At 48.3% G+C, this 19894-nt stretch overlaps 9 protein-coding genes across 9 annotated transcripts; 3 read left to right on the forward strand and 6 right to left on the reverse strand.

The window, feature by feature from the left end:
• Positions 1 to 310: 310 nt before the first annotated feature.
• Positions 311 to 585, reverse strand: IL334_007447 (uncharacterized protein; the record flags this gene model as incomplete). The annotated part of the gene is made up of 2 exons (XM_062939137.1): positions 311 to 499; positions 553 to 585. 2 exons carry the CDS (start codon positions 583 to 585, stop codon positions 311 to 313), a joined length of 222 nt encoding a protein of 73 aa, XP_062795188.1.
• Positions 586 to 933: 348 nt separating this feature from the next.
• IL334_007448 (uncharacterized protein) lies at positions 934 to 1261 on the reverse strand (the record flags this gene model as incomplete). Its single annotated transcript, XM_062939138.1, has 3 exons — positions 934 to 999; positions 1068 to 1162; positions 1210 to 1261. 3 exons carry the CDS (start codon positions 1259 to 1261, stop codon positions 934 to 936), a joined length of 213 nt encoding a protein of 70 aa, XP_062795189.1.
• Positions 1262 to 1868: 607 nt separating this feature from the next.
• IL334_007449 (uncharacterized protein) lies at positions 1869 to 3601 on the forward strand (the record flags this gene model as incomplete). Its single annotated transcript, XM_062939139.1, has 2 exons — positions 1869 to 2561; positions 2633 to 3601. The coding sequence occupies 2 exons, from the start codon at positions 1869 to 1871 to the stop codon at positions 3599 to 3601; spliced, it is 1662 nt and encodes a 553-aa protein (XP_062795190.1).
• Positions 3602 to 3834: 233 nt separating this feature from the next.
• Positions 3835 to 5619, reverse strand: IL334_007450 (uncharacterized protein; the record flags this gene model as incomplete). Its single annotated transcript, XM_062939140.1, has 10 exons — positions 3835 to 3925; positions 3983 to 4021; positions 4067 to 4476; positions 4594 to 4714; positions 4765 to 4843; positions 4897 to 4930; positions 5047 to 5095; positions 5145 to 5154; positions 5211 to 5224; positions 5279 to 5619. 10 exons carry the CDS (start codon positions 5617 to 5619, stop codon positions 3835 to 3837), a joined length of 1188 nt encoding a protein of 395 aa, XP_062795191.1.
• Positions 5620 to 6396: 777 nt separating this feature from the next.
• On the reverse strand, positions 6397 to 7307 carry IL334_007451 (uncharacterized protein; the record flags this gene model as incomplete). Its single annotated transcript, XM_062939141.1, has 5 exons — positions 6397 to 6508; positions 6570 to 6626; positions 6680 to 6841; positions 6921 to 7131; positions 7184 to 7307. The coding sequence occupies 5 exons, from the start codon at positions 7305 to 7307 to the stop codon at positions 6397 to 6399; spliced, it is 666 nt and encodes a 221-aa protein (XP_062795192.1).
• A 1251-nt stretch (positions 7308 to 8558) lies between these two features.
• IL334_007452 (uncharacterized protein) lies at positions 8559 to 9920 on the forward strand (the record flags this gene model as incomplete). The annotated part of the gene is made up of 2 exons (XM_062939142.1): positions 8559 to 8942; positions 9012 to 9920. The coding sequence occupies 2 exons, from the start codon at positions 8559 to 8561 to the stop codon at positions 9918 to 9920; spliced, it is 1293 nt and encodes a 430-aa protein (XP_062795193.1).
• Positions 9921 to 10747: 827 nt separating this feature from the next.
• Positions 10748 to 11593, forward strand: IL334_007453 (uncharacterized protein; the record flags this gene model as incomplete). Its single annotated transcript, XM_062939143.1, has 3 exons — positions 10748 to 10780; positions 10842 to 10951; positions 11101 to 11593. The coding sequence occupies 3 exons, from the start codon at positions 10748 to 10750 to the stop codon at positions 11591 to 11593; spliced, it is 636 nt and encodes a 211-aa protein (XP_062795194.1).
• Positions 11594 to 11915: 322 nt separating this feature from the next.
• Positions 11916 to 17239, reverse strand: IL334_007454 (uncharacterized protein; the record flags this gene model as incomplete). The annotated part of the gene is made up of 2 exons (XM_062939144.1): positions 11916 to 16924; positions 16972 to 17239. The coding sequence occupies 2 exons, from the start codon at positions 17237 to 17239 to the stop codon at positions 11916 to 11918; spliced, it is 5277 nt and encodes a 1758-aa protein (XP_062795195.1).
• A 1505-nt stretch (positions 17240 to 18744) lies between these two features.
• On the reverse strand, positions 18745 to 19774 carry IL334_007455 (uncharacterized protein; the record flags this gene model as incomplete). Its single annotated transcript, XM_062939145.1, has 3 exons — positions 18745 to 18996; positions 19060 to 19557; positions 19613 to 19774. The coding sequence occupies 3 exons, from the start codon at positions 19772 to 19774 to the stop codon at positions 18745 to 18747; spliced, it is 912 nt and encodes a 303-aa protein (XP_062795196.1).
• Positions 19775 to 19894: the final 120 nt, after the last annotated feature.

The raw sequence follows: 19894 nt of genomic DNA on the forward strand, positions 1-19894 counted from the left end.
CCCCTAACCCCTAACCCCTAACCCCTAACCCCTAACCCCTAACCCCTAACCCCTAACCCCTAACCCCTAACCCCTAACTAACCCCTAACCCCTAACCCCTAACCCCTAACCCCTAACTTCGCTAAATCTCATTTTACAACCAATATCGAGTGGTAAAGAAAGCTAGCCGAGAAAATCTGACAACGAGGTGCTTCAGGCTTAATATGGTGATCGGACTTTACATAAAGGCATGGTCATCAAGCGGGATAGGCGACTGCCCCATTTCAACTCGCAGAGAAAATCCATTTCGTGATACGTAATTACCTGCCCATCATGCGCGTTTGATTTTCAACATTCTATCCAACTCATCCTTTCCTTTCCCTTCTAGCCAAGCGATGTGAGACAGATACAGGCGGTCTGACTCTTCACCTTTGGCTTCAGGCAGGTCACGGAGAACGGTGTGACCAAGCAACGCTTGGCAATACCCAAGATGACGATACCCGTAAGGCATCTCGGCCAGCTTTTCGTCGTCGAGCTGTAAAAATCAGCTTGAGAAAGTTTTTCGATACTTACCTTGGGAACTCTTCGAGGATCAACAGGTATCATCTTGTCCTTCTCATAGAACACCTTGTAATCTGACAGTCAGCATACCACATGCAAGGCAGCCAGCTTACACTGAATCTTCCAATCCCGCTGGTCTGCTTCTGCATCAAGTAGGTGAAACGATTCTGGCATTCCACATCCACCTCGACTTGGCCTTTGCCATCTTCAGTAGGAAGCTCAAAACGCTGGGTGATGACCTACATGGGTCAGCCAGCAGACATCACCGAGTACGCACAGTCTTGAGCTTGGCGACTGCACGGTCACCTTTCATCTCAACGGTCGTCCCAAGAGCTTGATGCATGATACGGTCGCCATTCTTGAATCCTTCAATGGAGACTTTGATGAATTCATCTACGGTACAGCCTCCAGAGACCAGGTGGTAAAGATATACGCATCATCCGCGAAGAGGTCACGATACTACGCCGGAAATCAGTCTGCCGCTGTTATTGGTTCGCTGTTATTGGTTGATAGGTATGACAGCTTACCCTCGACCACTCTTGTGCATCTCGGTGAGTTGGCCAGCCCTCGCAGATTTCTCGTATCGCTAAGCGGTCGAGTTTTTGCTCGATTGTTCCATTGACTGCAAATGGTTAGGTCATGAACGATCGTAGAGTTGGGAAAGCCTACTAATAGTTGATCCTTCAAACAGCGGTGGTTGGTCTCCCCAAGCGGTAGGCATTTTTGCTCAATGTTCTCGAGTGGGAGTGTGCGAAACTCTTCCGACAAGAAGGACGCCATCTTGACTTTAGATATGTTCAGCACAGACTAGTTTCGAGTCTGTGAAGGCTGTGCTAAGAGCTGCCAAACGACGTCGTAGACGCAAAGGGTGACATGATCACTCCGAAGCAAGGCGCAGTATGACTCATCGGGAAAGTCAATGGTTGCACAGACGCATTGCTGGTGCAATTGACCTTTATGGCGGAAGATAATCGCCGCGTGTTGCCGTTACACCCAGTGAGTCACCGCACTAAACGGTGGTTAGACCCCGCATCTTGCTGAATTGACCAGTGTGTAGAATTCCGAATGGTATCATTGATAGTTCTCTATTTTTTTTGTACATGCTATCCTGCAATCTCGATCTGCAATCTTGGATCACGCGCCTTGGACTTGCTTTTCTCGGATCTGTCAGCTGATTTTCATTCCCCAGACTCCGTGGGGTCATAAGCGGTGATTAGCTTGGCCCCAGTTTGTGCTAAAATCTCAAGCCTGATTTTGCTTAAAACGAAAATATGCTACCTGCCAATTGTGGGTTTCTCCTTCAACAAATCCGTTTTATCTTTGGCGATATGATCTACTCCTCTATCACCGCTCTCATCGCTCTGGTGGCTATAACTGCTCCGACCACCGCTTGGACCATCGACCAGCTCTGCGATGCTTCGTTCATATCCTCGTGTTTGCCAGACAATGCCGCACCTGGAGTGGTGATTGACTCGTCCTCTTTAACCTCGTATGTCGCAAACCATACAATGGGCTCCACCATCCTCTACTTCTGCAATGTGACATTCGCCTACTCCCATGCTGGATTGAACGACCGGGTACAGGTCAACTATTTTGTCCCCGATGAAAGCTATTTTGCCAAGCGGTATCTCTCCACTGGAGGGGGTGGACTGGCCATCAACTCCGGACCTACTGCTGGCTACGCCGGACTCCCATACGGTGCTGTGACCGGTCGAACCGACGGCGGCTTTGACAGTTTCACCAACCAGTACAATACCAACGGCGTGGATCTCCTCGCGAACGGTACCCTCAATTACGAGGAATTGTTCCTCTTCGGCTACCAAGCTCATCACGAGATGGCTCTCCTGGGACAAAAGCTCACCCAAAATGTCTATGGCCTTGGTAACGAGACCAAGCTGTACTCGTATTATTCTGGGTGCTCGGAAGGAGGTCGCGAAGGCTGGAGTCAAGTCCAGCGTTTCGGGGATCAATTCGACGGCGCATTGCTGGGTGCTCCTGCGTTCCGTTATGCGCAGCAGCAGGTGAGTACTCATATTCTGGCACAAAGGCTGAGTACCAGGTGAATCATGCGTTCTCTTCGGTTGTCGAGAAGACCATCGGTTATGTCCCTGCGCCCTGCGAGCTCAGCGCCATTCTCAATGCGACGATCGCTGCATGTGATCCTCTCGATGGACGCGTTGACGGCGTTGTATCTAGAAGTGATCTGTGCCAGCTTAGCTACAACGTGTCCACTCTCATCGGGACGTCGTACAATTGCGCGGCTGAGGCGCCCCTTCCTGCTCAAAGCGGAATCATTTCTGCACAAGCTATCGAGGTCGTGCAAACTATCCTCAACGGTCTCAAGGATAGCGATGGTAAGCAGGTCTACTTCTCGTGGCAGCCTGCCGCGAGCTTTGCAGATGCCACGCCGACTACCTTCAACGACAGCACCGGTCTGTGGGACATCCCCGGCCTTTTACTCGCAGCTCCAACCATTCAACGATTGGTCAATCTTGTGGAGACAAACAGCCTTTCTCTTGATGGAGTTACTTACGATACACTTCGAGACTGGATCATATTTCTGATGCAAAAGTATTACGATACGATGCAAACAACCTGGCCGGACCTCACGCCATTCTACGAAGCTGGGGGAAAGGTTATACACTATCATGGTGAATCGGACAATTCCATTCCGACCGCATCTTCCGTTCGATACTACGAGTCGGTCGCATCCATAATGTATCCGGGCATGTCTTTCAACGACAGTCACTCCGCCCTTGGCGAATGGTATCGATTGTTCCTCATCCCTGGAGCTGGGCATTGCGCCCCTAATACGTTCCAGCCCAACGGCCCTTTCCCTCAAGCGCCACTCACTGATCTTATCTCTTGGGTTGAAAAGGGTGTCAAGCCGGTGACACTCAATGCTACAGTCACGAAAGGACCTTACAAGGGTAACCAGCCGATCTGTGCTTGGCCGCTGCGACCTTTGTGGAACGTCGATGACTTGACGTGTGTCTACGATCAGACCTCTATCGACACCTGGATGTACAATTTGGATGCGTACAAGTTCCCCGTTTATTAAGACAATCTCGTCGTAGTTGGTATTGCGGTTAGGGTGGTTTGTAAGTAATATAATATGGCTTGTGTCGATCGAGTGAGCCGAATATTATGTATTCAGTGTGCACGTTAGGTGCGAAATCGCTACTGCTACTTGGAAGTGCCAATATGCAATACATCGATTACCCAGTTTGTACAACACACAAGTAAGTACCCTGAATATTGTTAATACAGATAACATCAAGCCTCACACTACGTTTAAGCAGTGTATTCCGTCTGAGAAGCGTTGGAGCTCTGGATGGTCGCCGAGTGACGGAGGAGAAGTCCGTTAACCGACCTTGCGATCAGCCTGTTCAACGATAAAGGATCAGTCTCAAAACAAAGGCGAAAAGGGGCGCCTACTCACTCAGCGCTCGACCAGCTGATATGCTGATTATCGTGGTAACTGTACAGGATTCAGTATACTTCGATTATAGGCCATAGTACTCACGCCAAACCCATTCTACCGAAATTTGGCAAACGTCCATCTATGGTTATGCGGAACCTGGAGATATCGGTAATCCCAAATAGCTCTGGGTAATCCAGAATGAGTTTCCAAAATTGGTTGAGGTCGAACATCATGACATTGCTGTCCCTCAACTCCCTCTCAAATTCCTTCACAGCAGGTCGGAGGTACGAGTTGTAGCATTGAATCGATTGTTCGACACGAGCGTGGATGTCATGTCCGACCTGGCTTGGGAGTTTGTATTTTGGCGATAGGTGCAGAGGTGGCAATGTCATGAACAGGAAGTTCCGAGCGCCGAGAGAGTGCAGCCGACGCGATTGGGACATGAGAGAATCAACGAGAGCTTTTGTGGTGGTCGGGATATCTAAAGTGCCTCCTTCATGCAGATCGTCTCGCTGATCGTCATGGTCAGTGGGTGGTATCCACAAGAAGTGATTGATATACACACGTTCAATCGTCCCTATTGTTTATGGCATCAGTATAGTAAGTCGTCGCGGCTCGCTTGGACTCACATTATCGTTAATGCCAAAGAAAATGATGAACAGCGTGTCATTGGAGTGCCAATCCACTTGCCAAGGGCCGGGAAGAGGCGTAAATAGATCCTCAAAATCGTTGATTTGAGTTTCGTAAGTACTACGTTGTAGTCAGCAAGGGATTCGGGTTATAGGGAGAAAAGCGCTCACCCATACTCCTCCAGGCCAGGGGGTAAGACCGAGTGATGGATGGTAGCACCAACTTTAGCAAGATTGTAGTATTGCAATACTTGAAAGGGATTATGGTCAGTACGCCTCAAAAAGGATAGGATATAATCATACCGTGGAAGTCGTGGAAAACGCTGAAACAGGTCAGCTGAGTCTTGATAGGCAGTACTCACGCATATAGATAATCTGCCCATTTCATGTCCGTCGCTTTTTCATGCTACGACAAAATTAGATCCGTCCTTCGACTTGGGAAAATTGACCCACAAGTTCTTGAAAATGTCCTCCATCAACGCCATCCTTACGGTAATCCTTGCTGCAGGGCAGGTAAGCATAAGCTGCACAGGGAAGAAAGGCGAACTTACTCTCTAGTAGCTAGTGCACGCGAACAAATTTCAGTAGACGACAAATACGAAAAGGGTGAAACTCACAGAACGAATCACCGCTATCGATTTCCATCAGCTGTACATCCATAGCGGCTGGAAAAAAAAAGACTCACAAGACAAATAGCTTCCTCACCCTTGGCCAATCAAAAGGCTCTTTCCTTGTAATCTCCCCGTCTTCCACCAAAAACGCAGCTTCGGGCTCAGACACAGGAGTCCCAGTCTCCTCCCAGCTTCTGACCTGTGGGAATCCCTTGACAAATGTATCTACGGGATGCTCAGCGTCCATTGCTTCTTGACGCTTCTGCAGATGTATGCCGTCTTCCAGGGGGCCGAAATCCGTCCGCATGGTGAACACCCATACTCCAGCGATGATGAAAAAGGACAGCACGCAGAACCGCATGACTCGTCGAGAGGGGTACATGATTTCAGGCGGGGAAACTCGTCGGCGAGACATAGTAACAGAAGTTTGATGGTGAGTCGAAATATGTGTCTGAACAGGCAAGAAGATGATTCTACTGGTGGGAAACTTTGGTCACATTCAGCCTTGATCTATTTATGTTTGCCGTTTTTGCGTACATTGTCATATCGTAAGCTTTATGTTACGATATCGAGTGACTTTCTGCGAATAATATGCGTAATTCTAATATGCCCGGAACAACGGGAAGAGTGCGACTAAATACCCGACAAGCGATGATGAGGGGAGTGCGTACAAGTGATAGATGACCACAAAAAAGGAAAGATGACGGTGGAGGCAGTATAATCAGGGTGAGCTTGGGAAACGGGACGTCAAGACACGTAATTTAACCCCGCGCAGAGCCAATTCGCAATAGAGCGAACGAGTGATCTAGACGTAGTTTGTACGCATACGCTGGCTGTTGGCTCATCTCCTCTCATATTGAAAGTCACCTTGTAAATACGTGATAGAGAAGTGATAATCAAGCCTGGGCGGCTAATGGATCAAAGACTCTGGATTGTCTCAGTTCGCATGTAACTTCTGCTGACTAGTTGGGAGCGCTTCGAAGCACGTATTGCGAACTCTACTTCGTGAAATGACGACGCGCGCATTTGCATTAATATTCGGAGCTCGATAGACGAAGCAAAGATGGCAGTTGCTTGTCCGCGGCTCAGAGGTCTTGGATAAAGTAGAAGAGCAAATAGGAATGCATCCTAATCTTAAAGGAATTATAGTCTAACAAGCAAGTGTCCGTGAATCTACTATCCCTCTTTCAGCTTAAAACACCTGAGCCTTGAAGCCAAAGTAGGTAAAGGTCTTGTTAGCCCCGATAATATCGTAAAGTTCCAGGGTACCGTTGTCGTTCACATTGGGAGAAGGACCGAATGAGCTGTTGTGGATGTTAGCCTGATTTGCCTTTTCTGGGTCATGATTAATTCGATGTCACTTACGTTGTATCATTGACTAAAAGGGCATACCACACGTCGTCGACGTCGGATATTGACATTCTGAATGGGAAGAGAATCAGCACATATCTGCAAGCTCAGGTATTTTGACTGACTGGAAATATTGTCCAGAACTACTTGCAGTCTCGTACTCATACTGGCAATCGGCAAGTGTCAGAGTAGAGTTCTCGAAGGTTGAATTGGAAGCTGTTAGACACTTGAAATCGCCGACATTGTAGTATGTGAGATGACCGTAAAAGAAGTTTGCGGAATTCTCGCTACGCAAAACATTAGTGATGATCGTGTGCAAACAGAGCGTAGTGTCCCAGGTGCAAGAGGTTGATCGAGAGCACTCACAGACCATTGAATGCCTTTCTATCACGTGTCTGACAGACTTCGAATCCAAAGAGCTCGGTTGTCCTACAGTCTCCACAAGGTTGAATAGTTCCGTCTTCTGCGGTACCCAATCTGGACTCGTTGAATGAAGTAGTTTCACTTTCAGGGTCGTATTGAGTGATGTTGGAGTAAAGGTGGATGAATCCGTTGAAACCCGTTGATGTAAATGGGCCTAAGGTTGCTTGTTAGAGTGGCCTGAAGGAGAGACATGAGTGTGAACATACCTCCATACTGATATTCTACACATTGGAGATCGGTAGACCGCTTCTCTACATCGTTCGACGCCATAGGCGCTGCCAATGCGAGTGGAATGAGAGCAGCAGATATAAGAGCAAGTTGACCGAACATGTTCCTTGTGATGTTGAAAGCTGCGGATTGAGATTAGTTTGCGCAATGCGAGTACCAAGACTTATGTCTATATATACATGGTTGTTGGATTTGCAAGGCGGTGCAAAATGACATCCTTGATCCGGTTTTGGAAGTTTTCCGGCATTGTCTTGCAAATGCCTCGCGTGACCTTTTTGGCCGGACGGAAAAGAAGATGTGGTCTACAAGGAAGCGGAGGGGAGCGGGGGCGATCATCAATCAAGTGGTTCAGGTCCAACAGAATCGATTGGCGCTGCATGACACCATGCTTTCGCCCGAGCGAGTGTCTCGGACAAGGCAGAGGAGTTCTATGGGTCTATTCATTTGGGAGACGGTGAAGATCTAGCTTCGGCAGGTACACATCAGTTTTGATCGAAAAGCAGATACCTGACGTCACTAGACAGGATGGGACGCAGGTGATATAGAAGATCACTTCGTCTACAATATCAATCAAACCGTTGTCGTTTCGCAATACATACGGTTTTTTTATGAAGGAGTTGGTGCGAAGTTTCGAGTACAGGATTCTCGTTTGTTTGATTCAATCTCAAGGTCAGTCGCATTGGATTACCACCATCTTCAGTCTGTAATCTGCTATATCATCCCTTCCGCGTTTGTAAGGGATGGTCTCAATTACCACGGCCAAGGTTTACGTCATCAACTAAAGCTACAGAACGAACGTGCGTTCCGTCGATCTCACACGACCACCTTTCCACGCATGTGCACATTGGGCGTTTTTTGGTACAAGATGTCACCATATTCCCAACACTTATGTCGTGTGCGATATGATCACGGTGATGCATAGAACCAGAGGAGCTTCAGATCTGCGGGAGAAAACAGAATTAATGAGTGAGATATCAAGAACATCCATTGAAAAGCTTTATCTACTTCACGTTTTGTTCATGCTGACCACGTTTAGCTCAAGACGATGATGGTTTCCTATTCACTCTGAATCAAGCACTGCCAGACTACTCAAAATTATATTCTCTTCCCCTCATCATCATGAATCACGGAAAATCGTGCGTGAGCTGAGACCTGTCATTACACCGGAATGTATAACGCACGTTCGATCACTGCCATTCAAGCACATTCGTCGGGTCTTGTGCGATCTTGATCATGGTTTTGCAAACTACTTTTGTTGTCATTAGAAAGATGCCAGAAACTCCTTGTCAAGCTGGCAACATTGATGCGCCTCGGGTAAATTCAAGCACTTTGCAGCAGTCGCGTTCTTCCACTATGCCGCCTCCATCAGACATATCTCGACGAAGAAAGCATGGCCCTCCACCTATCGCGCCGAAACAACTTCCTCTATCCCTTCTTCAACAGTCATCACCTTCCGCCAGCGTCTCTTCCTTGTCGGTGAATCAAGATGATGATTACGTACCGCAATCTAGCTCAACTAGGAGAGGATCATCAATCCAAGGGAAGCGAAAACAGCCACCAGCCCAATCATCTACAGGCAGACCGAACAAGACGTCGAGAGAAGCTATGCGGAAAGCCAACCATTCGTTGATCGAGAGAAGGAGGAGGGAGAAAATCAACGCAGCGTTGAGTGAGTTAAGAAGAATGGTACCTGGTTTAGGAGATGACGGGGGGAAAGCAGGCGAATTTAAACTAGAGGTGAGTGTCATTGATTAGGTGGTATTGCTGACGTGATAGGTGTTGGAGCGAACAGTTAATTACATGAAGAGTCTCACCGAGCATATAGAAATATTGGAGGGTGTTTTACGAGAAAACAGGATACCGGTCCCACAGACTGTACAAGAGGACGGTAATAATGGGAAGTCTGGCAAGCTGGTCAATCAACCTGAATCCCCGACCCGTACGAGGGATGAGATTCCTATCAATCCTCACTCACATGCTCCATCCAGCTTCTCTCATTATTCCCATATCAACAGATGTTCGTTGTCCACTCACCCTTCGCCAGGGAATCAAAGTGATCCAAACGAAACCGAGATCGAGCCAGAGCTTCCTCCCCCATTCGCAAAAGCTTCTCATCTTCGTCCATCTTCCTCAATGGCCCTAGCTTCTCTCCTAGGGCAAACTCAGCACTCACCAAGTCCACCACTATCTCGGCCCCCGCCTTCTCCGCGGACCAGTAATACTATCTATTTGCCCTTTCCTGCACCTTCACCGACATCGCCGTTCCTCAATGGAAGCTCAAATAGTTCCGCATCCACAGTTACCGGTCCCCCTGATCCCAGTCCATTCTTAGCTCCCTTGAGCGGGATGTCGCTTTTCGGTGGTGTACTCGACCCTGTCTCTCCAGCGGATAGTTTCAAGTACATCACGCAGCACTCTCCTCCTCACATGTCTCTGCCTCCAACCAATAGAAAGACGATGCCACCTGAAGAAGCGGCCAACCTACTGTTAGCCTTTTCGTCACCGGACACATTGAGACCTCAGATCATGAATTCGAGAGGCGTGACTTTGGACAACGATGATTTCAAGCTCGATGTGCCAAATGCAGCGGCCTATGGAAAAGCTGTACTTCGTCATGTGGGACATGACATAAGAGTTGGTACGGGCCCGATGAAAGTGACCGAGGAGGTGACAAGCAAGAGTGCGCAAGATTTCTTGGGATTCCGACAGCGATAGGAAATTGTACGACAAGTATATTCCATTGAGCGGATCATTAATATCAAGGTCTGAACTTGTCATGGCTATTGTTGATTAATGCATCATGCAAAAACAGATACGGAGCAGTGTGTTTGATCTTGATTGTCATGGATACCAAATATGCATGAACAGGTTGAAGAGCGTTGTATTTCGAGTTCATTTTCTCATTCGATGCTTCTGTTTGACCAAGGTTGGGATAAAACCCTAAACCACGTGGAGGTTGTGTGTGTGTCTCGCCTTCGTACTTCGTTTAACCGGTCATCAACTTGCATTTCTTTCTATCTTTTCTCTCCGTCACATTACATTCGGTATCACAACAATATTGCAGCTCTATTCCGCTGCATTGTGTAGAGCTTTCCCATTTGCGTTGCAGATCATCGCTTGGGATATTATCATTGAATACAGCTCCTGGTCATGGGCTGCAGCGAACAGCTTTGCCAGCGATAATCCGACAAGCGAGTAATCAACATGTCAATTCGTACGGTATGTTGCGCCTTTCTTAAAGCTTCTACAGCACTGTAGATACATCTCACGACTCTGAGCACTACTGATGATCCAGCCTCACAGAATGCATCCACCTCTTCAGGCTCTTCGACTCCTTCCCGCCCACACCCTTTAGCTCCTTATCATCCTCCCGCTGATACAGCGACATATCGAGATTTGCTTTTATTCGAAGAACGACTCAAGAGCAATGCCGAGATGTTGCGAAGGAGAAAGACAAGGTATAACAGTGAGTAGCCCGAGGGTAAACAAAACGCTTACTCGGCATAGTATTCCTTTATACCTTCATCGCTACTTTCCTCCTGATGGGATACAAATTATTCGTGCATCCCCCAACGGCAAGTGTTCATACTTCACTATCGCACCAATAAAAAAGGAAACGCTGACCCGCCCTCACAGAGCTCTCTTCGGATACGAGCTTTGCAAGCTTCTGTTGCTGTCGTATCCGTTACGTTGGTCCTATTCTTTGCGAGTGGAATGTATGAAGAGAAGATCAAATACGCTTATAGGTGAGTTAAAGCTATCAAAGCCAAATCTCACATCGACTTAGCTATATCAATCATTCCAATAAAACCCTCCGCCCACTCAACATGCATTTGAACATGCGACGACCTCGGCCCACTTTCTTTTCATACGTTCCGTTTTCGCGTTCCTCGAGCTCTCCGTCGCTTGCTAAACCGTTCCTCGGTGCACAAGGTCAATCACAACGCAAAGTCTCCGGTACTCCCAATGTGATGGCTACCATCCCTCCTTCCTCCAATCCCCGTGGTGAACTTATATTCTCCTCCAGAGTAGACAAAGGTTTCAGGGAAGGTTACGAAAGGTACAGAGCTGCTTTTGAAAGACGAAGAGAGGAGAAAGCTCGGGAGGAAGCTAGAAGGAATGGTCACGCAAGATGGCTGACCTGGGCAAGAAGGCGAGACAGTCCCAGTCCGGTTGGCTGGAGGGGAACACCGACACCTCCAATTTCAAGGAGAGAGACACCACCTCCAGGTTTAGGACCGATATCAGGGGTAAGAAGATCGCCCAGCCCAGGTGAGAGTGGTTTGAGACACAGTTCGCGCCCAATCTTCGGAGACAAGGAAGGAAGTGAAAGGTCGGAAAGCTACAGCTTTGTTCTTGACCAGGGTCGCACAGGTACTGGGAAATAGCCACCGGTCTTTGACCAAGCACTCACATGTAAATTAATTGACCTTCTGAAGAACATCACTCTACGGGTATATCGGGAACGGTTTCATGACCGTACGCCTATAGGTACACCGCGGCGCACATCTTGCCGACTAAATCGAAACAGCCGCTTTGGGACTGCACTTTTCAGAACAAGGCTACTCTCCTAAAAACGAAACGTGCCATTTGTGCATTCAGATATATGAAAAACTCAACCAAGTAAGATACACAATACTAATGCTACTATGCAAGGCATTATAATGAAACTCAAATTAATATACAATTTCCAATCTATTGATTCTACGATTACCACTTAGCAAAGATGCCCTTTCCCCTTTTCTTGTTCACAGCTTCCCGTTGATGTTCGACTCGAGGAGCATGCACTATTCTTCTCTCGGCTTTATCTCTTGGTCGACGGATCGAGGCTGAATCAGAGTCGAATCTTTTAGCTGGTCGACTCGCAGCTTGAGCTCGGTAAACGGAGTAAGTAGCGTTCAACGTTCCACCACAGTTCTGGGTGCCGTCACCGGAACACTTGGTGGAACAGCTTGTCGAGGAAGCTGATGTCAACCCGGTTAAAGTGTTGGAACATCCACAAGTGTTACCTCCAGAGAGACCAGAGTATGTGTAGTAATTGGCGTTACACCAGATTTGACACATGCCAGGTGTGAGGTTGTCGTGTCCTGTCATGACTGAAGACGAGAAGGCGGTGTTACTGCCGGTGTAACATCCAAGAGCAGTTCCAGTTGGGATAGCAGCGGTGGATGTGGTGGTACTCGACGACGCAGTGGAAGACTTGACGGTGGTGGTGGAAGTAACCGTGACCGCTTTGCTTGTTGCAGCTTTACTGGAGCTAGCTACAGTCACACTGGAGGTCGCGGGTTTAGTCACGGCCGAAGGAGAAGTTGACGTTGTGACACTAAGAGTACCGCCAGTCGCTATTGCTCCGCCAGCGGGTATCGATGCCTTTGATGAACTACTGCTGCTGGCAGATTTGGAAGTACTGCTGGAAGTGGGCGCAGCCGATGAAGCCTTGGTCGTTGATGCGGAAGTGACCGAAGAGGGTTTCACAGTGCTAGAGGAGGCGACAGTGACCGATGAAGCAGCCTTGGAGGCGCTGCTGATCACCGCGCTACTTGAGGTCGAAGCAGCTTTGGAGGCGCTGCTGGAACTCGCGCTACTCGAGGTCGAAGCGGCCTTGGAGACACTGCTGGAGACGGAAGAAGCCTTTGAGATGCTGCTGGTGACTGGAGCAGTGACGGACGAGGCGGCTTTCGAAACGGATGAGACTGAAGAGCTGGCAGACTTGGAGGCAGAGGCGGAAGCGCTGGCGGTGACCGAAGCGGTGGTGTTGGGAGTCGATGCGCCGCTGATGGAATACAGTGATAATTTACCACCAGCACCGCAGCTTTCTGTGGGAGCACCAGGACACTTGGTGTTACACTGGGTGTCGGGTAATAATGGTGAGACTGGTTTGGTTGTACCACAGTAACATTGAGTACCAGACTCTGTTCCGTAGTTGTTGTAACCAGCAGCAACACAAATCTTTCGACAGTTGTCAGTGGACATACCACCGTTAGTGATCGAATAGTTGGGTAAAACACGGGGAGACCCGTCATTGACACAACCGATATAGTTGGCAGGGAATCCAGAAGGTGTTTGAGAACCGGCTCCGGTAGTATCGTAAATGGACCAAGCTGAGGAAAAGGTGGCTCCACAGGTTTGAGTGGTGTTACCTTGACAGGGGGCGTTACAAGTTGCGGGAGCAGCGGCAGCACCGTAGGTGGCGCTGTTACCACATACACAAGTGTTACCGTTGGTGAGACCAGCCATAGAGAAGCCACCGTTTCGACAAGCTCTTCGACAAAGATCCGAGGTCATGTAACCACCAGAGTATGAAAGCGGAGGTGCTTGACCGAATGTACCGGAAGCGTAACATCCTTTGAGGCCTTCAACACTTGGAGTGGAAATGGTGGCGTTGGCGGTTGAGTAAACCGAAAGAACGTTACCATTTCCACAAATACCAGTCTTGCCTCCACACTGCATCGAACATTGACTTTCGGCCACGCGGTAACCAGCGGATGCAGGATCGAGTTTGGCGGCACAGTAACATTGAGTTCCATACTCACTACCGGCAAAGGCGTAACCAAGGGATTTACAGTTGGAGATACAGAGATCGTTGGTCATGGACGATGAGGAGAAGTAGTAAGTAGGCAGTAATTTGGAAGACCCCTCGTGGTAACAGGCAACGTATCCTGTACTGTTAGAGGTGACAGGATAGTCGCCTGATTTGATACCAGTGTTGGACAGTTGATAGGTTGCGATGGTCGATGCGGTACCACAATTTTGAGTCGAGTTACCGGAACAAGGGTTGTTACAAGAAGCGGTGGTGGTAACGAGGGTAGGGGCGACGCTACCACACTTACACTGGTTACCGTTTCGGACACCAGCATAGGCGGAACCTCTGGCATAACACCATTGGTTACAAGAGTCGACGGTCATCCAGTCACTGACGTAGGAATTACCGTTGAAGGCAGAATCATCGGTGAAACAACCGAGATAACCTTTAATACCGTTGTTGGCTGCGGCGCCGGTTGCATTGTACAAGTCCATGTAGCCAGAAGCACCGCAGGTCTCGTTGGCGTATCCGCTACATTGAGTGTTACAAGAGGAAGTAGGCGCTTTGGCACCACCTGCGATCTTGTTGCCACAGAAACATTGGTTACCAGATTCAGTACCGGCGTAGGCGTATCCTTGATTGGCACAAGCAACTCGGCACGCCTTCCCAGACATGGGTGTGGCCGAGTACGAGTAATCCTGAAGGGTTCTAGCAGATCCAGAATCGGTCCAACATGAGACCCAGCCGTCGGGTTTGTTGATGACCACGGTCACCTCTGAGGTGTTGTACACAGCCGCTTGAGTCTGACCACCACAATACTCGGTAGAATTACCACCGCACTTGTAGTATTGACAAGAGCTAGAGGGGTATTTTTGAGTAGCACCTGTCCAGGCGTTACCGCAACCGCAATACTTGCTGAGATAGACTGAAGCGAGACCGTAACCAAACTCGCTACATGTTGTTCTACATTTCTCAACGGTCATGCCGTTGTCGTAGTAGGTGTAGTTGGTGAGACCTCGATTGGAGTTTTCGTAACAAGTGACATAGTCTGCAGCGGATTGACCGGGCATGACTGGACTTATTGACGCGGCGTCAAGAGTATAGGCTTCAAGGAAACCCCCGGCCCCACAGGTCTCGGAGGAGTTGCCGGAACAAGCCTTGTTGCAGTAGAGATTTCCAACATACTGAGTGGTCTTGGGAACGTTGTTACCGCATCGACATTGGTTACCATTTTCGACACCAGCGTAGGAATAGCCAAGTTCCAAACATGATTGCTTGCAAATCTCGACGGACATCGGGTTGACGGTGTAAGAGTAGTAGTTGGGGAAAGCGATATTAGAACCGGAATCTTGGAAACAACCGAGGTACCCAGCCGGCTTGCTGGCCTTGACAGTGTCAACCGTAGTATTGGCAGCAGCGGTAGTATACAGGTCCATGGCGCTGGCTCCACCACATACAGCTGTGGAGTTACCGGTACAGGCAGTCGAACATTGACTGACGGGGAGTCGTTGAGTTGTTTGAGGTGATGATCCACAGTAACAAGTCTTTCCGTTCTCAACACCAGCATAGGTGTAACCGAGTTCGGAACAACCGTTGATACAGCTCTGAGGTGTGATGGTTCCAGACCAGGAGTTGTTGGTAAGAGCGAGATGTCCACTTAGATCTTGGTAACAACCTTGCCATCCGGTAGGGTGGTAGACGGAAGATTTCTCAACGTTGGCTTCGGAAATGTTATAAAGGGACGATCGATAGTAATCACCACATTTCTCGGTGGAGTTTCCGGTACAGGCTACTGTACAGTAGGAGGAGGGTACAATTGCACCGGTTCCAAAGTTCCAGTCGTTACCGCAATAACACCATTTAGCAGAGGTTGTTAATGCCCAGTTTGTTTTCATATTGTGACAAGCCGCGATACAAGTCTCGGTGGTCATCGAACCGGACTGGAAGTTGTAAGTAGATGAACCAAGGAGACCATTGGAAGCTGTGCTAGGGTTGTTGTAACAACCAAGATATTGAGAGCCGTCGGCAAGGGTGGTGGAGTTTTGAGCGGTGCCGTTCGCAGCGTACCAGACGTTGAATATATAAGAACCACCACATTGTTGCTTGCTGTTACCAGGACAAGGGGTAGTACACATTCCAGGGTAGACACTTGCAGTAGATCGAATGGCATTACCACATACACAATTCCAAGCACCGACTTGACCGGTACCGGCGTATTGGTATCCCGCAGCTAAACAAGATGATTGACAAGACTCGACAGTCATGGCGGAATCGGTGTAAGAAACACCACCAGTAACGGAGCTGATATCTTTCAAACAAGCAATGTTGGTCCAACCGGGGGTTGTGGGGAGTTTGAATTGCTTGTTGTCTGCAGCTGATGCGACATAGGGTCCGTCGGAACCAGTCATGGAGGAGACATCGAGTCCAGCGATCGCAGGGTTACAGCCCGGTTTGGCACCGGAAGCACCCCAGAGAGGGTTACAACCTGGGAGTCGAGGGATGGGGACGTTGTCCAAATTGCCGAAGGACTCTTGCAGTTCACCTCGCTCAGGTTTACAGGCTTGAGCTTTGGCGTCGTCGAAATAAGCATTCAGGACGGGACATTCGCCCATGGTAATAGCATGGCCGAGGTCGACACATCCGGTAGCGTTCAGAGCTTTGGCAAGGACAGGTTGGTCCCAACCTTCGACGAAGTCACCGTGAACCCCGTAACCAGTGGTATCTCCATTAGCCCAAGCAAGGTTACCAGCAAGAGCTTGACCGGGGTTGTAGTTGGAAGTCATCCAAGTGTACTCCAATTGGATGGCGGGAAGACGAACAGGGTGGGACCAAGGGCAAGAACCACTTCGAACACCATTATCGGGCCAAGCCATATGGGAGCCATCGGACTTGTACAAGTTCACACCATCCCAACATGGAGGGTAGAACAACTCGGTCTTCATACCCCAGGGACAATCACGGTTGAAGTTGAAATTGTTGGCGACGAGGGAATTGGAAAAGTCCTCATTTACCTGACATGTGAATTGAGCGACGTTGGTGGGTGATTTATTATTGGGGTTACCGGTCAAGATCCGCAAGCCTTTAGGGAATGGGCTGACGTATTGGTATTGAGAGTTACGAGCGAGGAAATAATAGAATCGGACATGTGCGGGGACGGGCACGAATTTTCCGGTGCTCGAGTCGACAACATAAAGATCTGGGAATGGTCAGAAGTAGCACACGGGTCGATCGCGCAATACTCACTGGGCATCCAATAATTAGACTTGTCAGCTTGTTGTCGAAGCGACGAACAAGAGGCGGAAGTATAATAATCCGAGTTGTAAAAGGCCGCCATCCTGGAACCACCAATAATCTTGTGCATGTGTGAAGATTGCTGGTTGGGAGAGACGATGGGATCTATCTCCTCATTGGCGAGGACATAGATATAATCCAAATGCCAAGCATCATCTTGCGCCTGAACAAATACCACAGAAGCGATGAACGCAAAGAGGTAGGCGATACGAGAGAGCATGACCTACAGATGGTTTAGCGAAAGATCAACAACAGATAGACGTACTCACTCTGTTCTTATCTATTCGGCTCTACTCAGAAGGAGTTCACTAAAGGTGAGTTTACGTGTAGTAGAGTGAGTTTGAATGAATGTGAGTTCTAGTTTAAACAACTAGAAGAAATATCTAGCGGCGAAGAGACAAATAGAGCCAGTCTATATAGTCCAGAGAAGCGATCGGCCAGGTCTCAAAGATCGAAGAAACCACCTGGATTCCTTGCGGGTGAGCTATTGCCAGAATGAAAAGAGCGACGAGAAGACTTGAATATGGAGGCAATTTACAAAGACAATAATGAAAAGAAGAAACAGAATGAACTTGAAAAAACAAAGTTAGACAGTCTTACCTGTTTGCGGCGAAACATAAAATCCACCAAAAACCGATCGACAGGTCCGAAAGGCGCAAAACGCGCCAACACCTGAAAAGTAAGGTTGGGTGCCTTTTGGCATCGCGACCCTAGGAATTACTTCACCGTTATTTTGGGATTTGCATACATGCCGATACCAATAGCAAATCCATCTATTGAGAGTGTCAGCGTCATTAAATTGATTGGTGAGACCGTTTAGCGCGATTCTCTACACTTTAAAGCATTTGTGTTTGATTGTTACCGGAAGAATGCAATAGTGTCTTACCAACGAGAGATTCCCAATTGTTCAGAAGGAATGTTGCCGAAGACTTTTCCGCCGAAACAGGAAATCTGTTGAATATCTTCGTATGTAGTAAACCTTAATTTGATACAGTTAACGTGATGACGCGTAACATCAGATATCCAGTGAAACACATCCGGCGGACATTCAGGTTTTGAAGGACAATAAGCAAAGATCTCGAAATTCCGAATGGTGAGACAGATGGCTGGAAAACGACGCCACCCAAGTTCCTCAGAGACTGCGTCTCGGCTCACCGAAAGCCGACCGCGACGGCGTTTGTTTACATATTGCTTTCATCGATATAATTAGCATTGAGCTGCGCAATTAAAATGCTGCAAGGCAATAAGGTTTCTAGGAATCCGTAACAAGCTGTAATCGTGAAATCACAGGAATCGTCCATAACACAGTTAGGATGACGTACAGAAGTTGTTTTGGAACTCGATCGATTCAGCCATTTCTTAATCTTCTTGGTTGATCGTCTTCCACTATGTGAGTGTAGATCGCCCAAGTCTCTGCCAATGGATTCAATGAAGATCGAAGCCACCACGATTAGAAGATATGCTTGTAGGCGCCACCCGTTTGGTCGAGTGTGGCGTATAGATTGTCGATCGCCATCGGGTCTTATATCGTGGCGATACAATGCTCAATGCACGTTATTTGAATTGCTGAGGCTTTCAGCGCTGCTACGAACTGTACACTTATCAATCGATACGCCAAGGTTCGAGCTTCCCAGAGGTATCTTACAAAATGCTCGATTCACTATAAATCATTCGCTAAATGCATATACGCGACATCTCCCTTTCGTCGGTACCAGCTACGTCGTCTCATTCTCGCGCGCCGCCAACACTGTTGCCTTGAGAAGAACGTGATTCTGAATGCAATGAAGACCTTCTTTGATACGCAGCTGGAGCAATCTTCGTTCCCAAGACGACGAGGCCATAGGGACAAGGCTCGCCAGGTTCCGGGGCTCCAAGAAGTGGGTCTTGGTCGTCTTCGTGGATGCCAGTTGGAGATCCGGCATCTAATTCCTCGACAATTTGGTCGAGGGTTGGTTTGTCGTTTCCTTCGGGATGAGCCTGGAATCAGTGGACATTAGTATTGGGCAAATTGTCCTTCTCGTTCGAAAAATCAATACTCACCGTGCTGTCGTCCTGTCTCTCTATTAGCTGACCAGACTGTTCCTGCTTTTGTTTCTCACCTACTTTCGTCTCCCTAAAACGTTCCCTCAGTTGTTGTTGTTCTCGTTCCGCTTTCATATCATCTTCCACTAGTCTTCCCCAAAATCCGCTACGAAGATGCTCAAAATCCCACTTTCCCTCATCTCCATTGTCCATCTGTAAAGTACCGTTTTCAAAATCGATCCAATATACCCATTCGCAGAATAATGCGTCGTCCATAAAGTCGATTGAGTCGATGAGGTGCTCGAGGGTACCATCAAGTATGCGAGAAAGGCATGGTGCACCTTGCACACCTCTCAACAAAGAGAACCAGTCGTATATCTCGCTGTCGCTGCATCTTGGCAGATTCCCGCACAGAGCCTTGATTTCTTTCTCATATGGGCTCAAATGAAATTCTAGAGATTTGTAGTGAATGGAAATCTCTGCAGGCAAGGGATCGTCTTCGGTGACCCATGTAACCTGAACATAACTCACATTCAGTGGGAGATTCTCGAGTGAGTGTAGCACAACCTACGTTTAAGAGTCTTGTTACCATTGCATCTCGCTGTTCCTGGTTAAGACCAAGGATGAATCGAACAATGGCGACACCGAGACCACTGGGATACGAGTCAAATTGGTTGTAACAACCTCTGCGTTTGCCGGCAATGATGAAGCCGATCAATCCCCTCGTGCCCATGTTGTGTTATAATAGTATCGTTGAGATGGGATGAATTAGTTAGGTAAAACGTGCAAAGAGCATGAAGAAAAGTTGAGTGGTATTAGTTGGTACTCGTTTTATATATTCTCGTGGGGTGTA

Source organism: Kwoniella shivajii, chromosome 11 (genome assembly GCF_035658355.1).
Source record: "Kwoniella shivajii chromosome 11, complete sequence".
Taxonomy (NCBI): domain Eukaryota; kingdom Fungi; phylum Basidiomycota; class Tremellomycetes; order Tremellales; family Cryptococcaceae; genus Kwoniella; species Kwoniella shivajii.